The sequence below is a fragment of the Durio zibethinus genome, chromosome 1 (assembly GCF_047325235.1).
Source record: "Durio zibethinus cultivar Kanyao isolate XHJ-2024 chromosome 1, ASM4732523v1, whole genome shotgun sequence".
NCBI lineage: Eukaryota > Viridiplantae > Streptophyta > Magnoliopsida > Malvales > Malvaceae > Durio > Durio zibethinus.
In genome coordinates this window covers 5,428,049-5,450,394 of record NC_143162.1, presented here as the reverse complement: position 1 = coordinate 5,450,394, position 22,346 = coordinate 5,428,049, and the positions used below count along the sequence as shown (strand labels likewise).

Here is a 22,346-nt window from a genome sequence, read left to right as displayed (position 1 = left end):
CTTTTTCTTTCTGTTGATGCTGTTTTGTTAGAATTAATGGCAGAAAAAAGTAGGAGAGGCATCCTTAATCAATCTAAAGGAAATGATGATACTATTTTAGTAACTGCTACATGTTTGAAAAATTTTATCTCTTATTCATTTGGCTTATTTTAACAATGGGATTCTTCTAAGATTAAATGTTACTATTGTCACGAGTTGGGACATACAAAGCATAATGGCCCATAATGGCCCAGAATTGAAAAAGAAATTTGGCTTAGGTGAAATAGGATGAGTTGTTGCTGCGACGTCATTTACAGAAACTTTTAATGTTAACTCTCACTCCACTATAAATCAAACTCAAGAGATTATTCGATAGGTTATTTTTAGTATGAGTAACAACTCTATGGGTAATAATTCCTTTACATATGCATTGTCAATTACTCCAGGTGCTAATTCTAAAGATTGGATCATTGATTTGAAACTTTTAATCATATGACTTTTGATAATTCTATCTTTGACTATTCAAGTCTTATTACTTGTTTACCTTCAATTTATACTACTAATAGTTCAAATATATCTACTATTCATATTGGCTCTGTCTTATGTTCTCATAATGTTTCTTTTAATATTGTTCTTTTAGTTTCATCATTTTTCATGAATTTATTATATGTTGGTCAATTATGTGATCAAGGTCTTGATGTCCTTTTTTGCTTTTGTGATTGTGTGGTGCAGGATTGCTTGACGGGGAAAGTGGTTAGGATGGGATGTAAAATTGAAAGATTATTTGTTTTGAAAAACTTACATGTGTCACATCGTTCTTTTAGTCAATTTGATCATCTTTTTGTGTGAAAATCCTTATTAATTTTTAGTGTTCAAAAGCTTTTATATTTTTCCTTTTTGTAGTGTAGGTTAGCACATGTTTCTTGTTCTAAACTTCAATATTTGATGGCTAATGGCAAGTTAAGTTATGTTAAGTAAAAAACGTCCAATAATTGTATCAGTTGCAAACTAGCAAAACAGTTTGCTTTACCCATCAATAAAAGTGAATCAGTTTCTTTATCTTTTTTTGTTCTTGTTTATTTTAATGTGTGAGGCCCATCTCGTTTACCTACAATGGGGGGTTCTTGTTATTATGTTATTTTTATTGATGAATATTTGAAAAACACTTGGATTTATTTATTTCAACATCGTTCAGATTTACTTAAAATTTATCAAGATTTTTCTATCATGATCAAAACATAGTTTTCTAAAACTATTAAATGTTTTCATGCTGATTTTACTAGGGAATATCAATCAAGTAATTTAAAATAGTTTTTTGCTTCTCAAGATAATCTTTTTGAATCATTTTGTACTAATACACCATAGCAAAATAGTGTTGTTGAAAAAAAACACCATCATATCATGGAAACCATTATAGCCTTGTTGTTGTCTTCATTAGTTCCTAAGAACTTTGGGGGGAAACTGCACTTACTTTAGTTTATGTTATTAATCGTATTTCTTTCTTCTATCATTGGTGGAATTTCTTCTTTTGAACTCTTGTATAACAATACTCCTAATTATTTTGAGCTTTATATTTTTGGTTGTACATGTTTTATTTCACTTCCAAAAGTTCAGTATGATAAATTATCTTAAAAAAACTACCATTTGTGTGTTTTTAGGGTATGATATTAGACAAAAGAGGATATTGTTGCTACAATCCTATTGCACAAAAATTTCATGTTTCTCAACGTGTTACTTTTTGAAAAAATATTTTAATGTTTTCATTACCTCGTTTTCAAAGATCTACTAATGATCCTCATGAGTATTTTGTCTTTTATTGATCATTTTGTTGATTTAAATGACTCTAATCGATTTTCTCATGTGTCCCAAAGTTTTCCAACTCTTCAGTAAAAGCTTATCCCATCACTGACTCTACCATAAGTAATCATGCACCATCATTGTCCAATTTATTAAAGCCGTATGTTTTAGAACTTAGACGTTCAACACATGAGCGAATTCTTTCAAAACGTTATCATGATTTTCATTGTTCTTTTATCTACCATTCTTTCTATTTATGAATCTAAATCTTATCATGAAGCAAGTTCTAATCCTCTTTGGCAAATAGCTATGAAAGAAGAATTAGATGCCTTAGAGAAAACTCATACTTGGGATCTTGTTGATATATTTTTAAAAAAATCTGTAGTAGATTGTAAGTGGATGTACAAGGTAAAAACTAAACAAATTGGTCAATTGAGAGATATAAAGCTAGGTTGGTTGCAAAAAGATTTACACAAGAGTATGGTATTGACTATAAAGAAACCTTTGCTCCTATAGCTCGAATGACTTCTATTCAAACTTTTATAGCTATTGCTTCTATTTGATGATGGGCTTTATCACAAATGGATGTAAAAAATGCTTTCTTGAATGGAGAACTTCGTGAAGAAATTTATATGAAACCCCTTTTTGGATTGTCTTGTCAAACTAATCAAGTTTACGAGCTTCGATGAGTTTTATATTGTCTTTAACAAGCACCGCTTGCTTGGATTAAGAAATTCAACACTACTATGCTTAACTCCAAATTTGTGTAGAGTCCTTATGATTCAGCATTGTTTATTCATCAATCTGAAAAAGGTATTATATTTTTGCTTTTCTATGTTGATGATATGGTGATAATTGGATATGATAACCTTAGTATTTAGAATAAAAAAAATCATCTTAGCAAAACCTTTGAGATGAAGGATTTTGGTCCATTACAATATTTTTTGGGAATTGAAGTTGATTGTTCCTCTCATGGATATGTCTCGTCTCAAGTGAAATATGCTTCTGATTTATTTCTAAAACTAGCTTATATGATAATAAAACTGTTAACATTCCTCTTGAAACAAATGTCAAAATGAAAGCTACTAATAGAGAACTTCTCAATAATGCTACTTTATATGAATAGTTGGTTGGTAGTCTTATACATTTGACAATTAGAAGACCTGATATTAGTCATGCAGTTTAAGTTTAAGCCAATTTATGACAACACCTCGAGCAATTCACTTTGCTGTAGTTCTTAGGACATTGAGATATTTGCAAGGAACGTTACATAAAGGCTTGTTGTTCTCATCAACTTTTAAATTTAAACTTCGTGCTTGTGATTTAGATTGGGTTGGTGATGTTAATGATTGATGTTCTATAACTGGTTATTGTGTTTTTTTGAGTGATTCTTTGATATCTTGGAAAAGCAAAAAACAAATAATTATAATGCATTCAAGTGCTAAAATAAAGTATAGAATTTTATCAGACATTACAGCAGAAATTTTGTGGTTGTATCGGTTACTTATAGATTTAAGTGTTGATATGCTTATTCCTATTCCACTCTTTTGTGATGTAAGAGTGTAATTCAAATTGCTCATAATAATATTTTTCATAAACGGACGAAACATATTGAAATATATTGTTATTTTATTATACAAGAGATACGCAAAGGCACCATCATATTATTGTATATTTCTTCTGAATCACAAGTAACAAATCTTTTTACGAAATCTATTTTTAAATTCATATTTTTGTTATTTAGTTTTTAAATTCTAAATGTTTCATTTCGAATCATCTTCAGTTTAAGAGGCTGTTAAAATATATATTAGTTAATTTATAAGGTTGGACTTTATTTTTAAATATATCTCATGGATTTTAAACTTATATATATATATATATATGTATTTTATAATCTTAAAAATAATATTATTTTTCATTCTTCAAGTTTTCGGTTTTCGATGTACTTTATTGCAGAAAGGCAAGGAGAAAGAAAGGGCATGATCCTTTTTCATGCAAAGATAATTACTGAATTACTGGCGTTTTTGTGCAGACTGTCGATGGATTGCTGGATTTTTAATTCCCGATTTAATTCTGCAATCTCAAATGCCCAAAAACCCAAAAGAATTACTATGACTTTTTCCTTTGTGTAGGCTAAAAAGAGGGCCTATATTGGGCTCCAATGGGCCAAATTGACCTGGAAACTACAAATATCCTCATATAATGATCATTGCTCCTTCGAATGGAGAAGGAAGCAAGTTACAGCCTGCTGATCTGGATGCTGCTTGCTTCGAAAGAATCGACATTGCTAATTAGAAAAATATTGTTGAGCAAATGGAAAATGATTACTAGCATACCCACTGGTTTAGTGCACAACAAGAATAAATGGCCATGACCAGGCAGAAGCTCATTGCATAATACACACCCACTTCTTGGTAAGTGCCGTCTCTCCAATCACTACAAATCCTTTATCCCGAGATGCATGTTACTTATCTCTGATTATAAAACAGAAATCGCTATATTTTTATGTAGCACTGATGCCTTTATGAAAAAACTTTGTAGCAATGACAGAAATACAGAATCCATCGACACTAGTTGACTGATCGGTTTAATTAACATTTTTCCATTTTTCTATCAGATTTTAACCTGGAAATGAGTTATTGAAGCTTCCATGGTTATGAAGATTTGTTCTTCATTATTTTCCTTTCTCAATCAGTACAGTTGCTTGGCATTAGAACTAGCAAGCTATCCATTCTCGCCAGGCCTAATCATCTGGTCTTCCGGTTTTGCCATCTATCTTTGCTGAATCTGATGGTTGATTTCTATTGGATGCATGTTATCCACAGAAGCCTTGATTTTTCCCCTTGTCCCCCACAGACAAACTGTCTTGGTTATATACACTGCAATTACTAATGGCTCAGAAATTTAGTTTCAGAAATCAAAAAACAAATTGAAAAGTAAAACTTTATGGCTCTTTCTCCCATTACAAAAGAAACAGGGCCTTACTCTGGGCAAATCATTTGGCCTACATATTCTCAAACTGCTTTATCTGATAAAAAGGGTCTAGTTTGCCAAGCAAAGTCTAAAACTAAATGAACACAAGAAGGCAAATAATACATCATGCAGGAGGCTATGGCCTTGGGATAAACCACGCTAGGGGAAACAACAGCATAACAAACTTTGAATATTTGCCATGTCAAGGGGCTTAATTCTTCACAGTGGTTACATGCTTGAGAAGCATTTGGACAACATCATCTGATATTCTTGCAGCCTCATGTTTCAGGTGGTGAATCTTTGCTTCTGTCTCTTGCTCAAGCCGCTTCACATTAGCACCTGAATCTCCACTGCTCTGTTTTATGACCACAAGACGACATCAAAAAGATAGTTAACAAATCTATAGTGAGCTCCATAGTTCAAAACCTAGCAGCTGAAGAGAATGAATTGATGCTATCAACAAGCAAAGCTTCCAACCCTCATTATCAATCTGAAGAGATAGATGAAGAGATTTTACAAGCTACAAGAAGAAGAATCAGAATGCTTGACTCTAGTTAACCCAAAAGAAGTATTTACCTCAGCAACTTTCCTCTGAAACTCCTTCTCCACTTGAGCGCGATATTCAGCAATCTCTTTTTCAGCCTCTTCCTTGGCTTGTTTCAGCCTAGCCATCTTTGCTAAAGGTAGAAATTCAGGAAATAAAGAACCAAGGGAAATTACTTTAGAGCTAAAAATTCAAAATTATAATAACGAACCAAAATAAATCCCTCAGACTACTTTAAGAAGAGCAAAATTCGTGCATGCAGAAGCAAGTACATTCATGTCAAAGCATACACGTGTACATAAAACAATTCATGCAAATGATGAGGTGCATACACACAATAAAGCGAGAGAAATAGACACAGCCAGCTCTTCTATAGAGGCCTTGAAGAGGACAATCTTTCTTCCTTTTCTTTTTTTTTTTTTTTTCTTTCTCCTCCTTCTAAAGACTAGGGATATATGAAGAAAGCCTCGTATATTCACACCAATTCTTGCAGGCATGGTTCACATACACATGAAAAAATATAGATATAAACCTATGAGAATAAATCCAGACAAACCACTTCAAAAAATCCAATCTGTAAATCTGTTGAAAACAACAAATAGAATAGTTACCATTTCTGGCAGCATTGACAATGTGTTGAGCTTCTTGTTCTGCAGCAAGCAACTGCTGGATTCCACCTTGACCCCTATTGGCTTCCATGCTTTCCTGCAATGTCAAAACTAACTTTCAAGAACAAGATTGATTATTAAAGTATAATTGCATGTCTAGCAGGTGTTGGGATTCACTCAAATCCCATAAGAGATTTGAATAGAGATTTATTTGAGATATGGTTGACTAGATATTGCTTGATGTACCAAAAGACTTGCAAAAGAAAAATTTCAAAATGAAAAAGATTCTTGACAGGCAAGTTAATAGGCTTATAAATATTGGAGGTCTCTACAAGGGTATAAGAAAAATATATAAGAGAGTCGTATAATTTTATGAGATAGCCATCCCATAAGACTATAGGAGATTGAGATGATCCTTATGGATGTGTATGTTTAAATGGATTCAAAGAGAATGAAAGGGTCCACATAAGTTCAGTGAGTCACATAGGTATGTGTTTATTTGGGTTAAAAATACTTCATAAAACTATAGGAAAATGAAAAGGTCACGAATATTGAATTGTTTGGGATCAAGTGTTGATGATTTGTTTGTTTATAATTTTCTACAACTAGTAGATCCTTTTTTTTTATCCATGGACATATGCCGGTTAGATTGAACCATGTTAAATTAGTATCTCTTATGTGTTTGATTGACTGTCTGATTTTGCTTATGTTAACTTGGATGTGTAATTGATTGGGGGCTTTTTGCCTAACAATTGATATCATAGCAATATTTAAAGCAAATGCAGATGGGATCCCTAACAGAAGGAAGACAAACTCACTCACAACCATTGATTTATGTTGAAGTCGAGAGAATTTAGTATTTTTAGCATTTGACATAAATAAATTCCAACAGGTAAAACTAAATCCAAACTCCACAATTCAAGGTATAGCCTTGATGTGAAAATTTAAAAAAAAAAAAAAAATCCAGGTTGATCATGTTGAGGTAAACGACTACTAACAAGGCCAATTACAGCGTTAAACTCAATGGAAGCAAGCTTGTAGCTATAAACTATACTTTATTGGGATTAATACTAAGTTCTCGACAGAAATGGACATGATCGACCAAATTTTCCCACAAAGTCTAGTTCTAAATTCTAATTTGATTTTTTGCTAAAAATTTTCTTTGTAGGCCTATAAACTTGATTTCAATGGAAGAATAATTGCTACATTTGCAACAGGGTCCTGAGCAAGATGCAAACCTTAACATCAAAAGTAACAGTTAAGATTCAAATCTTGACAAGAAAAAACATAAAAATTAAATTTAGTTGTTAAAGATCGAGAAAAAGATTAAGATAAATTCAAGATCTTTCATCAAAACCCATCGACATCTTATCTTCTCCTCTAATAGCAAAGAGGCCTTTCGAAAAAATTGTCAGTAATTCAGTTAGAGGAACAAAAGACATGAAAGTGAGATAAAAGAAGAACCCACCAACCAAAACCATAAGAATTAAAACTGAAAAAGGCTTTTAAAACGTTCTTTCTTTTTATTCTTTCTTGATTTGATCTTTCAAAGAATTTTATTCTCTCCAATGAACAAACAGAAGATAAAGTTTTGATCTTTTGGCAAGGCATAGATCAAATTAAAAACCCATATGAATTATTATAGTGAAGATATACTAAAAAATTCAAGTAAAAGGGAGAAATTTCGGGTTACCTTAAAAGAAGGTCGAGATTTTTTTGAGTGAAGATTTCAGTAGAAAACTGAATCACGCTTATTTGACTGATGTAAAGGACGAAAAAGCTGTTGCTCTGTCAGTATTACAAAGGGTACTTAGTAAACGATGTCGTTTGTCATGTGTCAGTCTAGTATCGGCGAAACCTCTTTTGGATAAATAACAAAAAAATAAAAAGTTAAAAGTTAAAAATGCTCTTGATAATTTAATAATCATATAAATTTTTAATTTTCATAATAAATTAAATTTTTTTTCTACTCAATTACACCATTGAAGGAAAGGCATATATACTTCCAATTCTACCAATTCTAAGGATGGGAGCTTGACATTGGTGACACTTCTATACGTCTCTCACATCAAACTTTTGGAACGCTTTTACCAACTCTGACAAACTACTATATCTGCCTCAGGTCAATGCACGAGCCAAAAGAAGACGAAGATGGTCAATGCGGAGGATCCGCAGAGTCCTCTTTTTTTTATCTTGTTTTAACTTGTTAGATTTGGGTATGTATCTTTGTCTCAATGTTGTTCTAGTTGTATTCAGCTGGTTGTTTGATTTATGGTGTTCTAATCATCTTTGCTTTGTTTCTGGTTTGGACACTTCTTTCTTCTGGATATTGTGCCAAACTGGTAAAACTTGTTTTAATAGTAACACTAATAAATTCCATTTCCTTTCTCTGGGGAAAAAAACAGAGGTACTCTACTTAGGTTGATGCCTTTCACATTTCTCTTTCTTATTTTTCTTCAAGATCCCCTTATTCTAACTTTAGCAAATTTGAATTCCTCATCTCTTTACAAGGAATTGGCTGTTGAGCTTAAGAACAGAAACAAAAAAAAAAAAAAAAATTACTGCTATTTAGAATTGTCAAAAATGTCACAATGAGTGCAGGCCTATTGGATTGTTGCTTATAATAAAATGAACTAAAAACATAAATAAGAAGGCAAAAGAGTAAAAAAAAATACCAAATAAAAATTTACTAATCATTTAAATTTATGATATTTTATTACAATTAAGTAATTCATAAATGTTTTATTCAGATTAGTTGAATCCTTAAATATTTATTTTCATCCAATTAAACTTTTAAATATTTATTTTTACATTAATTGAGTCATTGATTAGATAAAAATGATTGTTAATAATTAATCAATTTTCATCTAATAAAGGTTAAATTGAAAAAAATAAATATTTAAAAATTTAATTGATTGTAATAAAATGATAGAAACTTGGATGATTATTGAATTTTTTTCAAAGGCTTCATAGACATTTTAACCAAATAAGAACTATGAACAAAGAAAGAATGTCTTGGCAACTATATATCTCATATTTATTGAAATTATGATCAAAATCAACATGAACTAAATGAACATTCAAGGTTCCCATTATACTAAACATAACAGGGATCACCACCTCTTAATTCAAATCTTGAAGGAATCCTAGTGGTGAAGCATTCTTCTCCAACTTCAGCATACAAGAAGCTGCATATTGTTTAGATCGTTCATCCAAGTATATGGTTGAAATAGAAGACACACAAATCTAAAATGATAAAGCTTTAGAAATTTGGAGTTGTGGAAGTTAATTTAGAAATAGATAGCTTGAATTCAAACCCCTCCTTTATTGGCCAAGCACTCGTATTGTGCTCTAATATTATCTTTCTTCCTCTTCTGGTAAGCAAAACCTCCCACGCCAACGACACAAGCACCAACCAGGACTCCAGCCACAGCTCCATGCACTCCATTCCAAGAATCATCCTCATCCTCATAGGGTTCAACAGGCTCATCTTCGGCCCTGTAGTTGAATGGCAAGATTGTATGATGACTTGTTGGAGCTAAACCAAAAGTTTCATCGTTTGAGGGAGTCATCTGGATGGTGGGGTCTGCTTCTGGGAATGAGGGTGCCTCTGAAGGTCCAGGAACTGCAATTTTTGGTAGAGAGCTGTAGTCATTAAGTTTAGTTAAATTTTCCGAATTTTGGGATTCTGTGTTGGGAGGAGTAGTTGATGGATAATCTTGAGTGGTGATGTCTTGCTCCCTTGTTGGAGCTAAACCAAAAGTTTTATCGTTTGAGGGAGTCATCTGGATGGTGGGGTCTGCTTCTGGGAATGAGAGTGCCTCTGAAGGTCCAGGAACTGCAATTTTTGGTAGAGAGCTGTAGTCATTAAGTTTAGGTAAATTTTCAGAATTTTGGGATTCTGTGTTGGGAGGAGTAGCTGATGGATAATCTTGAGTGGTGATGTCTTGCTCCCTTGTTTCAGGAGCTGGAGAATTAACATAGGTAACAGGAGATTGATTCTCTTGAGTGAAACTTCCATTGTCTGAGGTTTCAAGAACTGGAGTGTCAGCATATGCAGGGGCAAGAGAAGGAGGAGAAGAAGGGACAAATGCATTCTCTTGAGAGAGTGTCTCGTTGCCTTTGGTTTCCTCAGACGATAAATTTTCTTGAGAAACATTCTCATCTTCTTTGGTTTCAACATCAGGAACATGCACGCTTGGAGAAGGAGGAAGAGATGTGTTCTCTTGGAAAAGATCTTCAGTACTCTCTTTGGTTTCAACAGCTGGAGGAACCGCCTTCGAAGGAGGAAGTGATGTATTCTCTTGATAGAGACCATCCATATCTCCGGTGTCAAGAACAGAATTATCAGCATTGGAAGGAGAAAGAGAAGTGGAGATATTTTCATCACCTTTGGTTTCAAGAGTAGGATCAATATTAACGGATGGAGAAGATGCAAGCTCTTGAGAGAGATTTTCTTCACCTCTGGTTTGGATATCAGTTGGTTCATCAGAATCGGAAAGAGTGGAAATATTCTCTTGAGAAAGTGTTTCATCGGATTTGGTTTCAACATCATGAATGTTGGCACTTGGAGGAACAGAAAAATTTGTTGGAGACAAGGTTTCAGCTTCAGTTTCAGCCTCAGTAGTTGGACTATCGGGGTTGGCAAGAACAGGTAAAGATTCTGGAGAAACAGATTTGTTTTCAGATTCTGCTGCTGCCGGAGCATAAGATTCCTTAGATGGCTTTGCAGAAATACTATAATTTGCTATCATTGAAAGCACCATAAACAAAGAGAGACATGCTTTGGAGGCTTGATTTGGCATGGTTGGAGTCTCAGAAAAAGGAAGTTTATTGGAAAAGTATACAGAACAGATGAGAAATTGTGAAACTATGAGTATATTTTTGAAGGGCGAAGGCAAACAAGCGCTCTAAATTTAAGATATGCACTGAAACTCTTTAATTTCCAAGTTGCGGAACACCACATTATATAAAATTCAGTCCAGAACAGGATTTGTATGACGAAATGGAGGAAAGTGGGATTCTATTCTCGTTTAAGATTGTCTGATGCTGATCCGATGGTGACATTGTTTCTGTATTAAATGAATAGATTATCTGGCTGAAATCATGAAAAAGTTTGCATTAATAAATCCTCAATATCAGAGCTTAATGATTGTCATAAATGAGGGCTAATACCATTAATACCTGTTCTTGTTGTAAGAAATTTCCCGAGAAAGACAAGTTGCCATGACATGAGACAATGAGGAAAGCTAGCTACCTCACTTAACACATGCCAAATATTGAAAATAACATGCTACAGCAGCCTGGTCTGATTTGATTATCCCCCATCACTCCTTGATTTTTTCTGCTGAATCTGGCATTGACCGTGAACTTTCCATCCGTGATATCCCGGCCCAATTCATAATTGGGTTAGACTATCATCAAAATCCATTAATTTAATTAAAAAATTAATTATTAAAAAAAGGGGCAAAAATATTTTATAAAAAAATTGGTCATTTTTTGTTTAACATGAAATAAAAAAAGAACGAGAGCTTTCTTCCTTATCTTTCTATGGTTAGGGAGTTTGAAATTCAAGTTAAGGATTAAAAATTATAGGTTATAATGAGATTAATTTTTTAAAAGTGAGTATATGTTTTCTTTTTATTTAAAAAAATATTATATTAATTACTATATTTGAAGTTGAAGTTTATAAGAAAAAAATGCAAGAAAAATTATAAAATTTTTTATTAATCTTCATGATCTATTTGTTTAAATTATTGAGTTTTGTTTACTTCATATTATTAATATTTAATAATGATTTTTTAGTAGATTTTAAAGATCAAAATGAAATTTTGAATTTTTAAAAATTAAAATAAAAATTTTATTTTTGGATAAGATGTTATTATTTACAACAATGAGTTAAAATGAAATTTTGTATTAATGAATAAATTATTACTATAAGTATTATATATTATTGAAAAGTTTGTTGAATTTATTTTCAACGAAATAAACGGAAGTCAATTTTGAGTTTTCTATAAAGAATTGTCTAAATTTTATTTAAAGATGTGTAGACTGCTTAGCAATATCAATAGGAAAAAATTACGAAAATTCACTTAATTTTTATTCAATGAATTACAAATTGAACTATATATGTTTGGAAAGCTTATTGAGTTTACTTTCCAAAGAAGCAAACGGAATTGAATTCCAAGACTCTTATGAATAAATATTTAAAATTTACTAAAAGATATACATATTGTCTGGCACAATATATAACGTGAATTGTAAAAATTATTACAATTAATCTACAAGAAACTAAAATGTGGACCATATATATGGTTAGCAAGTTTATCAAGAGTAGTTTCTAAAGCACTAAAAAGATCTTAATTCTAAGTTATATATCTTGAGTTATTTTAATAAAAGGAGCTCATATTGCCAGAACTAATTAATTGAGTTAACTCTTATATAATTTAGTTGTTTTAATATAAATAACCTATAAAAAGATTAATTGATTTATGATATGTTAAAATGACCTTCAATAAATTGTTAATTATTTTAAGAGAAAAATTAAGTGTTGAAATTGAAAAGAGATAAGTATAATCTCAAACTCTTTGCTTGTTTTTGAACTTATATATATAAATATATATATATGCATGTATGTATGTATGTATTTCTAAATGAGTGAATTTTTTTTTTTGGTACATTAAAATAAGATCAAACATATGATTATTTTATATTTTACTATATAAATGATGAATCATGCTTATGAATTAAATGAAAATTTGATTTATGATTAAAAAATAATTTTATAATAGTTACAAATTTATATCATTAAAAAGTGAGATCATCGATGCTACAATTAATTCTACGGTCCTAGCTAACGGGTTATAATAATAATAGTTAGCATAACCATGATTATGTGGCCCTAATTAACAAATTATAATAGTTAGCATAAAGCCTTAACTAACAAATTATAATAGTTAGCAATGATCATAAAGATAAAATTATTAATATGATCATTGTCACGAGTTATAGTAGTGATTATAATTAATAATGAACTAATAATAATGATGATTTATGATAATAAATTTATGATTTTGAAGATTGATCTATGATTTGTATGAAATATGTATTTAATCTTGATTTATAATTTGTAATTCATGAAATGTTTTGATATAATATCAATTCTTTGAATGCCTACTTAAATGTTTTGAAAGCATAATTTGAATGATATTTTTGAATAAACTATATATATGTATAAAAATAATACTTGATATAGTAAAGTGTATTAGTTTATATTTTTTGAGCTGTAGTTTAATTATTTCTCTTTTACTTCCTCTTTACAAATGAGTAAGTGACTTGTGAAAAGTTAAAAAATTAAATGAAAAAAATTATTCAGTCGTCGAAAATATTGTTGGTAAATGAGCTCTTACGAAACGTTTTTATATTTTTATTAGTTTACATTTAGATATATAAAAATTTATCATTAGTTTATTAAAAAATTTTAGAATGATAAAAAAAAAAAAAAGTTTCTAATTACTTTAAAATTTTGGTTCAAGATAATATACTATGTTGTATCTTGATTTCAGGATGTAATATCATCTTTTTCCTTTTTTTTTATATTTTTGGTGGATGGTCCGAGGCACCTAAAGCTGTGCCTCTTGCTCCCTTGCTTGATAGTTGAGTTTAAAGTCTTCGTGAGATGCTGGAAACGGGGTAAACTTGATTCATTTAGCAGTCCAAGTCCACATGCTTAAATTGAACAATCTCCTCCTCATGGTAGAGTCCTTCACCTTAAGACAGGAGTTGTCAGAATTAAACCATTCTCAACGCTATATGATTTATGTACTTAAATTGTTTTGAAGATCAAGACTCCAGTTTACAGTTCTTTTCTGTCGTTGCCACCAACTTTAACGGCTTGAAACAATAGACGGAACGGGATAGGACTAATGCTTTGAAGACCAAGCCCCTGTTTTCCTGGTTTTGATCAGCTCACATTTAAATGGATAAATTTGCCAATTTTACCACATTTATAGGCCTTCCGAGTCATTTTCTATCCAGATTTAAAAAAAGAAAAAAAAAAAAGGATAGAGATTGAATTGAACACATTTAAATAAAGCAACATAAAAATAATTGATTTTATAAAATTTTCAATGTCAACGTAGAGACACCGAGACAAAAGCAAAAAGGCAGAGAGGAAAAGAAAGGAAAGAAAAAAAAGGGATGATGACAACACTTGGGTACATTAAAAAATAAGTGCCAAATACAAAGAAGCATGACACCTTCCATTAAAATTTACAAATTCGAGGGCCTGAAAAAGCCTCTTGACCACATAGATAAAACTTAATTCATTCCTCCATGGCAATCCTTTTTTTTTTTCTTTTTAACTTGTGGTTGGAGAATTATTGCTTCATTTTTTTTAATGGCAGAGCTGCTCTTGAAGGAACCAAAAGCCTTAGCAGCAGCTGCCCTCAGGATATACCGGTGATAGATTGCAGCGACAGTAGCACCAATGAATGGTCCAACCAAGAAAATCCACTGCAAAAATTCAAACAGAACAAATATTGCATAAGCACCAATACTTGTAAAGGTTTCAAAAAACAAGGCAAAATTAAAATCAATTGTACAGGTGAAGGTCCATAGTTGGTCATCCCATGGTATGTTCTGGTTGTAGATAACAGCAGCTCCAAAACTGCGAGAAGGGTTGATACCTGTGCCAGTGATCGGAATAGTTACCAAGTGAAACATGAACACAGTAAATCCATTGGGAAGCGGTGCCAAGACCTTAAATTACAATACAGAAAATTAGTACCTAAGAAATACTTTCAATGAATTTTGTGATCAAACCAAAATTTAGAATTAAAAAATTTGCTGCCTAACTTGGAAATAAAATGGGGAAAAAAAAGGTGCAGAGTTGGTTGAATTAGAGACATACAGGAACATGGGAATCTCTTGAGTTCCTCTTGGGACCAGTTGTAGAGAAAACAGTGTAGACAAGAACAAATGTGCCGATAATTTCAGCTGCCAAACCAGTTCCTGTGCTACCGTTGCCATCAAAGAGGACGTTGGTTCCTCCTCCGTACTGGTTGTAGTAAGACTTTTGCAAAACCTTTACTAGCCCACATCCACAGATGGCACCGAAACGTTGAGCAGCCACGTAAAATATGGCTCGGACCAAGAACACCTTCCGAGCCAGTATAAGCCCAAAGGTTACTGCTGGGTTGATGTGTCCGGTTTCCCCCTGCATATTACATCTAAACTGTTAGTCATCTGCCAAATCATCCAGTTTTTACCTTATTGTAAGTTTTTTACATTTTTTGCTTCTGAAAATATGAGACCTTTTCCAACCAAATTTTACTTCAGTAGGATCATGTTCTTGGAGAACTAATTTGGGAAATGAGCTGCTTTGGCTAACCTTTCAAAACAGTTTCTTCTGCCTTTAAAAAAATTAAGAATCAAAACGACCGAAAAGTTGCGATTTTTTTCTGTAAGCCTATAACATGACTGATGAACTTTTCTCACAAGAAATGTCTACATTTCAGTATTTGAGGAAAACCATCATGAACCATTCTTTGAAAAGATTTACTAACATGTTAGGAAAAGACCCGTTTGATCCAAGTAGTAAGACACATTCAACAATTACTCGTGCCCAAATATAACTGAATATATCATTATTATCACTAGAGGAAAAGAGAGAAAGAGAGTTAGAACTTACCTGAGATACCTGCAGTGTAGTAAACAAGGATAAAGATCATGCCACCAAAAGCCCAAGCAATTCCTAGAACGGCAACACCACCCAATCCTCACCGTCATTACCAGGATCAGTCTTGGTCTTGTATCCGACCACCGCCAACACAGTGATGTACAAAAACAAGAGCGTGACAGGAAACTCAGCTATTATAGCCCTGTAAGAAGACCACTTTGTCAACTCCTCCGTGTCTACCAATGGAGCTGCTGGAGGATCATGGTAGTCCTTTGCTTGGAACTCACTACCAACCTCAATGTCTTTAGCCATAGCTTCTTTGTGCTAAGATAATTCAATGAAAAATGTAGTCAAAAAAGAAATAGAAGCTTGGAGGAGAACTCTTTTTTTTTTCTTTGTGAAAAAGATGTGAAGAATTTTTTGCATCATGGGAAGTATGAAGTAGAGTAGGGGCATATAGGGGTGAAATGGGGGAGTTAAACGAGTGTTAATTTAACACAGCTTTGCCGCCCCATATTACCAAAAAGTAGGGTTTGTTTCACTGTCTAAGACCCCACCAAGAATGACCGAGTATTTGCTCCTGGATTTCATTTCTCTGGCTCCTGTGATTTGGCTACTAGTTTGGAAGACGGTTCCCGTCGTTCTTATTCCTAAAGAAGAAATAATAATAATGATAGCCCATTTAGGTTTTGAAAGTTCTAGCTTTGAAATTAGTTGACAAAACCCATGTTCTTGAATTATGTATTTTACTTTATGATCCAGTGGGGTATGAAGTTTGAATCATGATCAACTTTCATACAATGCGTTCAAGCAAATTACGTTGAAACACCAAATGTATTAGCATTACTCCCATCACTCCCTGAATTTTTTTTTTCCTGTTGAATCTGGCATTGAACATTAACTTTTTTTTCTTTTTCTTTTTTGAAGTTTATCTTTGGTGGAGCCACCTAGAGCTGTGCCTCTTGCTCCATTTCTTGAAATAATACAGTTGAAAGTCCTCATGAGAAGCTGGAAATAGATAAACTTGATTCATTTAGAAGTTAAGTCCACATACATGAATTGAACAATCTCCTTCTCATGCACATGTACCTCGGTAAAGTCCTTCACCTTGACAGGAGTTGTCAGAATTAAACCATTTCCATTTTTTTTCACGCACTAAATCTGAAAATTTAATACGTAACAGCGCCGCATATTCATGAAACTAATCTCACAAGCATGTAAAATTCTTGATATTATACTAATCAAACTCCAAAATACTATACTAATTCAAAATCAAACTCCAAAAGGTCTTCAAAAATTATAGTTTTCAAAATCAAGTCTCTGGAATGCACTTATTCCACTTGATCAAAAAATACAACAATATTCTAATTTTATTATATCAAAGTATTCACATTACTAGTTATATGATGACAAAGAATAAATGAAGTCTTGCAACATAATTTCTTGTCAAAACTAAGTCTCGAAGATGCAAATATCAAAATCTAAAAAGTAAGAAAAATTAAAGGAATGAGTATGACAACTCAGCCAGTAACCGGCATCCCCTTAATAGGATTAAATATGCTACAAAACATTTAGGCCAAAACATGAATTGTAGGATTCAAAAATATTGTTAGGTAATCTTGTATTCAAAGACATATTTCTAATAAACCATATTCTCAAAATCAAATTCTCAGATAACAAACTGAAACAAGATATCATAAAATTATAAGTTTTATTAGTCTCCTGTAACACTTAACCCCTGTGGTATAGGTTAAAAATCAAAACTACCCTTTTAGTACAATAGGACACAAGTATATCAAAAGCAACTAGATCATTGCACTGAACAAATCACAATTTTTCTTTTAGTGTAATGGGACAGAAGTATATTACTGATGACACAGTAAACAAAAATCATTATTCTCAACCGATGACATAGTTCGAAACTGGTTTCTAAATCACAAAGCACATGTTGACATAGTCAAGAATTGATCCCTAAAACATAGTCATAATAGGAGACAAAAACTAAAACATATTTTCAGATTACCCAACATAAACAAAATCAATATTCATATACTTTTTCATAACATAATTCGTACATAGTAAATTTTGTATATCATTCCAAAGCAAAATTTTGCATTCGGATAATCAATAGATATATCAATATATTATTATGAAATCATATTTAGATATCAAAGAAATAACAAAATTATATCCAAATTTATAACAAAGAAATCACATATATACATTTTGCATACTCAACCCAATTTACAAAACAATTGAATAAAACAATATACATTATATATATAAACTCTAGACATACTAAAACTGATTTTTAGAGAATGAAAAACCGAAGAGATATCAAATCACTTTCTTGATTGTGAAATCAATACTGAGACCAGCAATTTACTCAAATCTCTTAATAGCCTAATAATTCAAGAAGTATTTCAAAATTAGAATTTTAAAAAATAAATTAACAAGGTACAACTTTCCAAGGTATCAAAGGCATGTGGCAATTCCTTTACAAACTGGAATTATTTGAATATATATTTCTTTATTAAAACTATATTTTCTAATAATATGGAAAATATCCAAAATAAAGAAAACTAAAAATCAAAGTTGGAAAAAAAATCATTATCTTTGTATTTATTTGAAGGACTTATTGCAAATTTTGAATTTATTTAAATGGGGTTCCTTAAGGCTACCAACATAAAAATAATTTAACAAAAATAGTTTTATAATAAATAAAATTTGACTAAAATCATGTAACTGAAATTCATGCTATTTCTAATGAAAATGAATCAAAGTTGACCAAAAATAACTTTTAAAAAAGAATTGAAATGAATTTTTCTCAAATTTTGATCTTTCATAATTTTATGATCCTTGGGGCTTACTTTGAAACAAATTATCTCCCAACTCCAATCAAATCAACTTTAGTGATGGATCAAAACACAATTTTCAAGTATGCATGTAGTACTATAATGCAGAATTTTGTTTTAGCCAAAATGGTACCAAAATCAAGAATTTTAGAGGAAAAAAATTGAAAACAATCAATGCATACCCAGATTTTTTGGGTTTTTATTTCATGAAATTGATTTTGGAGTCTCGATTCTTCATTCTCAAAGAACCCTAAACGAACCATTACCACCACATTAAAAAGGACACTTCCTACTTTAATTAGCGCCTAAGTTTCAACCTAAATAACTTTCAAAAAGTGAATTTACAGTGACCCAAATTGGGATCATCAACACTATCAAATACCCATTTGTTTCAACTTTAAAAATTTATTACTTCTAAATACACAACCAAATGAGAAGCTACAAAGTTCATTGAAAAGATCTTGAAGAGTCCTTTCATAGGTACCAAATATGCCTCCTATAAACCACAGAAAGGTTGCCAAAAAATTAAGAAGATTAAAACTAAGTTTTAAATTTATAGGAAAATTGTACAAAATAAAAAAGTTTGAAAGGATTGTATTTAATCTTACCATTTTTTGCAAAATCTAAAACCCCAAGTTTGAAATCTCCATTGGAAATGGCAGCAACTCCGTCTCCTTCCGTTTTTTTTCCTTTTTTTTTTGTTTTTTTGTTTATTTCAAAAGGGAAAGACAATTTATAGATAATATAGTATAATATAATATATATCAAACTAATTTTTGAAAATTAGATTTTGACCCTTTAAAACTTTTATTTTTCAAATTAGTCCTTTCCAAAACAAATTTATAAAATTTAATCCCTCAAGCAATTTCATCCAATAATATACCAAAATAAAACAATAGAAGCACAATAAAATAAAATAATAATTTTACAAAATAAAAATATCATCACAATGATTTTGGGAGGGGTATTACAATACTATACGATTTATGTACTTAAATTGCTTCGAAGATCAAGACTCCCAGTTTAAAGTTCTTTTTCAGCGGTTGCCACCGACTTGACAGCTTGAAACCATCGACAGGACAGGACTAATGTCCGATCCACTTGTTACCACATCCAACCCCTTGTTTTCCTGGTTTTGATGCGGTTGCATTTAAATGGATAAATTTTCCTATTTTACCACATTTATAGGCCACCCAAGTCTTTTTCTATCTAGATTTAAAAATTAAAAATTATAAAAAAAAAAGGATAGATATTGAATTGAACTCATTTAAATAAAGCAACATAAAGTACTTGATTTTATAAAATTTTCAACGACAACATAGACACCAAGACAATATCAAAAAGACAGAAAGGAAAGGAAAGAAAAACAGGGATGATGACAACACATGGGGGCACGTTAAAAATAAGTGCCAGATACAACGAAGCATGACGCCTTGCATTAAAATTTACAAATTCAATGGTCTGAAAAACCTCTTAACCACATAGATAAAGCTTAATTCATTCCTCCATGGCAATTTTTTTTTAACTTTTGGTTGGAGAATTATTGCTTCATTTTTTTATATGGCAGAGCTGCTCCTGAAGGATCCAAGAGCTTTAGCAGCAGCTGCCCTCAGGATATACTGGTGATAGATTGCAGCAATAGCAGCGCCAATGAATGGTCCAACCCAGAATATCCACTGCGAAAATTCGAACAGAACAAATGTTGCATAAGCATCAATACTTATAAAGGTGTCATAAAACAAAGGCAAAATTAGAATCAATTGCAAAAGTGAAGGTTCATACTTGGTCATCCCATGGCTTGTCCTGGTTGTAGATAACAGCAGCTCCAAAACTGCGAGCAGGGTTGATACCGGTGCCAGTGATCGGAATAGTTGCCAAATGAACCATGAACACAGCAAATCCAATGGGAAGTGGTGCCAAGACCTTAAATTAGAATATAGAAAAATTAGTACCTACCTAAGACATACTGTGAATGAATTTTGTGATCAAACCAAAATTGAGAATTTTAAGAAATTTACTGCATAATTGAGAGATAAAAAGGGGGGAAAAAAAGGTATGGAGTTGGTCGAATTAGAGAAATACAGGAACATGGGAATCTCTTGCATTCCTCTTGGGATCAGTTGCAGAGAAAACAGTGTAGACAAGAACAAATGTGCCAATAATTTCAGCTGCCAAACCAGTTCCAGTGCTGTATCCATCAGCAAGGCTGTTGGCTCCTCCTCCATACTGGTTGTAGTAAGATTTTTGTAATGCCTTCACCAGCCCACATCCACAGATGGCTCCCAAACATTGAGCAGCCATGTAAAATATGGCTCTGACCAAAGATACCTTCCGAGCCAGGAAAAGCCCAAAGGTTACTGCTGGGTTGATGTGTCCCCCTGCATATTTGATCTAAACTGTTAGTCATCTGCTAAATCATCCAGTTTTAACCTTTTTCTTATTGTAGTTTTTTGACACTTTTGCTTCTCAAAATATAAAATCTTCTCCAACCAGATTTTACTTCAGTAGGATGATGTTCTTGGAAAACTAATTTGGAAAATGATAAAACAGTTTCTTTTGGCTATCAAAACAGTTTCTTTTGGCTTTAACAATATCACTAGTATTACATTTAATTATAGAGATGTCACTTGTCAGTCATAATTAATAACCAAAACAGCTGGAAAACGTTTCCTTTTTTTTTTTTTTTTTTTTGTTTATTAGACTATAGCATTGCTGATGAACTTTTCTCTAAAGAAATGTTCACACTTCAATTTTCGAGGAAAAAATTGAGCAACATCTTTACTAACTTGTTAGGAAAATACCCTTTGGATCCAAGTAGTAAGACATGATCAACAATTACCCATGCAAAAATATAACTACATATATCATTATTTAGAGGAAAAGAGAGAAAGAGAGTTAGAACTTACCTGAGATACCAGCAGTGCAGTAAACAAGGATAAAGATCATGCCACCAAAAGCCCAAGCAATGCCAAGAATGCCAACACCACCACAATCCTCACCCCCCTTAGCAGTATCAACCTGGCTCTTGTATCCGATCACTGTCAACACAGTGATGTACAAAAACAAGAGCGTTGCAATAAACTCAGCTATTACAGCCCTGTAAAAGGACCACTTTGTCAACTCCTCCGGGTCGACCAACGGAGCTGGTGGAGGATCATGGTAATCCTTGGCTTGGAACTCACCCCCAACCTCAATGTCCTTGGCCATAGCCTCTTAGTGCTTAGAAAATTCAATGACAAAGTAATAAAAAAAAAGATGGAAGCTTGGATCGGAGGAGAACCCTTTTTTTCCTCTGTGAAAGAGATGAGAGAATTTTTTGTTGTGATGTATGGCGAAGTGGAGTAGGGGTATATATGGGATGAAATGAGGGAGTTCAGTGAGTGTTAATTTAACATAGATTTGCCGCCCCATACAACAAAAAAGTTTGGTTTGATTCACTGTCTGAGACCCCACCAAAAGTGACTGTTTGCTCATGCGCTTTGATTCTCTGGCTCCCTCTGATTTGGCTACCGACCAAGATTGACAGTTTGCTCCTGGACTTTGACTGTCTGGCTACCTCTGATTTGGATGTTACTTTCGAAAGATAGTCCTAGTCAGCTCTAATTCTTAAAATAATTTAATGATAGCCCACTTAGGTTTTGAAAGTTCTAGCTTTGAAATTTGTTGACAAAACCCATGTTCATGAATTGTGTATTTTACTTTATGATCAAGTTGGATTGAAGTTTGAATAATGTTCAGTTTTTATACATTGCCTTCAAGCAAATTACATTTAAACACCAAATGTATTTGCAATTATTCAGTGGAAGCTATTTATTGTTTCAATTTATGATCTCTACTTCAAAAAAAAAAAAAAAAAATTGTTGATGAGAGAAGTGGGAAATTTGTTATATTCCTTCTATCACATCAATTAT

The 22,346-nt window shown here is 32.2% G+C and overlaps 2 protein-coding genes and 1 pseudogene across 4 annotated transcripts; all 3 read right to left on the bottom strand.

The window, feature by feature from the left end:
* Window positions 1-4,705: 4,705 nt before the first annotated feature.
* On the bottom strand, window positions 4,706-7,744 carry LOC111311851 (V-type proton ATPase subunit G-like). 2 transcript variants are annotated; one of them, XM_022911614.2, is made up of 4 exons: window positions 7,595-7,744; window positions 5,905-5,998; window positions 5,326-5,426; window positions 4,706-5,104 (listed from the first exon to the last, which is right to left on the bottom strand). In XM_022911614.2, the coding sequence occupies exons 2-4, from the start codon at window positions 5,990-5,992 to the stop codon at window positions 4,961-4,963; spliced, it is 333 nt and encodes a 110-aa protein (XP_022767349.1). In that variant the 5' UTR covers window positions 5,993-5,998; window positions 7,595-7,744; the 3' UTR covers window positions 4,706-4,960. The 2 variants fall into 2 exon arrangements, with proteins under 2 accessions (XP_022767349.1, XP_022767350.1); XM_022911615.2 differs by having other exon boundaries at window positions 5,905-6,012; window positions 7,595-7,617.
* A 6,241-nt stretch (window positions 7,745-13,985) lies between these two features.
* Window positions 13,986-19,168, bottom strand: LOC111311848 (aquaporin PIP2-2-like; annotated as a pseudogene). The gene is made up of 4 exons (XR_016342060.1): window positions 19,044-19,168; window positions 15,589-15,904; window positions 14,813-15,131; window positions 13,986-14,661 (listed from the first exon to the last, which is right to left on the bottom strand). The product of XR_016342060.1 is annotated as an aquaporin PIP2-2-like (transcript).
* A 539-nt stretch (window positions 19,169-19,707) lies between these two features.
* LOC111311847 (aquaporin PIP2-2-like) lies at window positions 19,708-21,761 on the bottom strand. Its single transcript, XM_022911610.2, has 4 exons — window positions 21,342-21,761; window positions 20,518-20,813; window positions 20,218-20,358; window positions 19,708-20,111 (listed from the first exon to the last, which is right to left on the bottom strand). The coding sequence occupies exons 1-4, from the start codon at window positions 21,640-21,642 to the stop codon at window positions 19,992-19,994; spliced, it is 858 nt and encodes a 285-aa protein (XP_022767345.1). The 5' UTR covers window positions 21,643-21,761; the 3' UTR covers window positions 19,708-19,991.
* Between the last annotated feature and the right edge of the window lie 585 nt (window positions 21,762-22,346).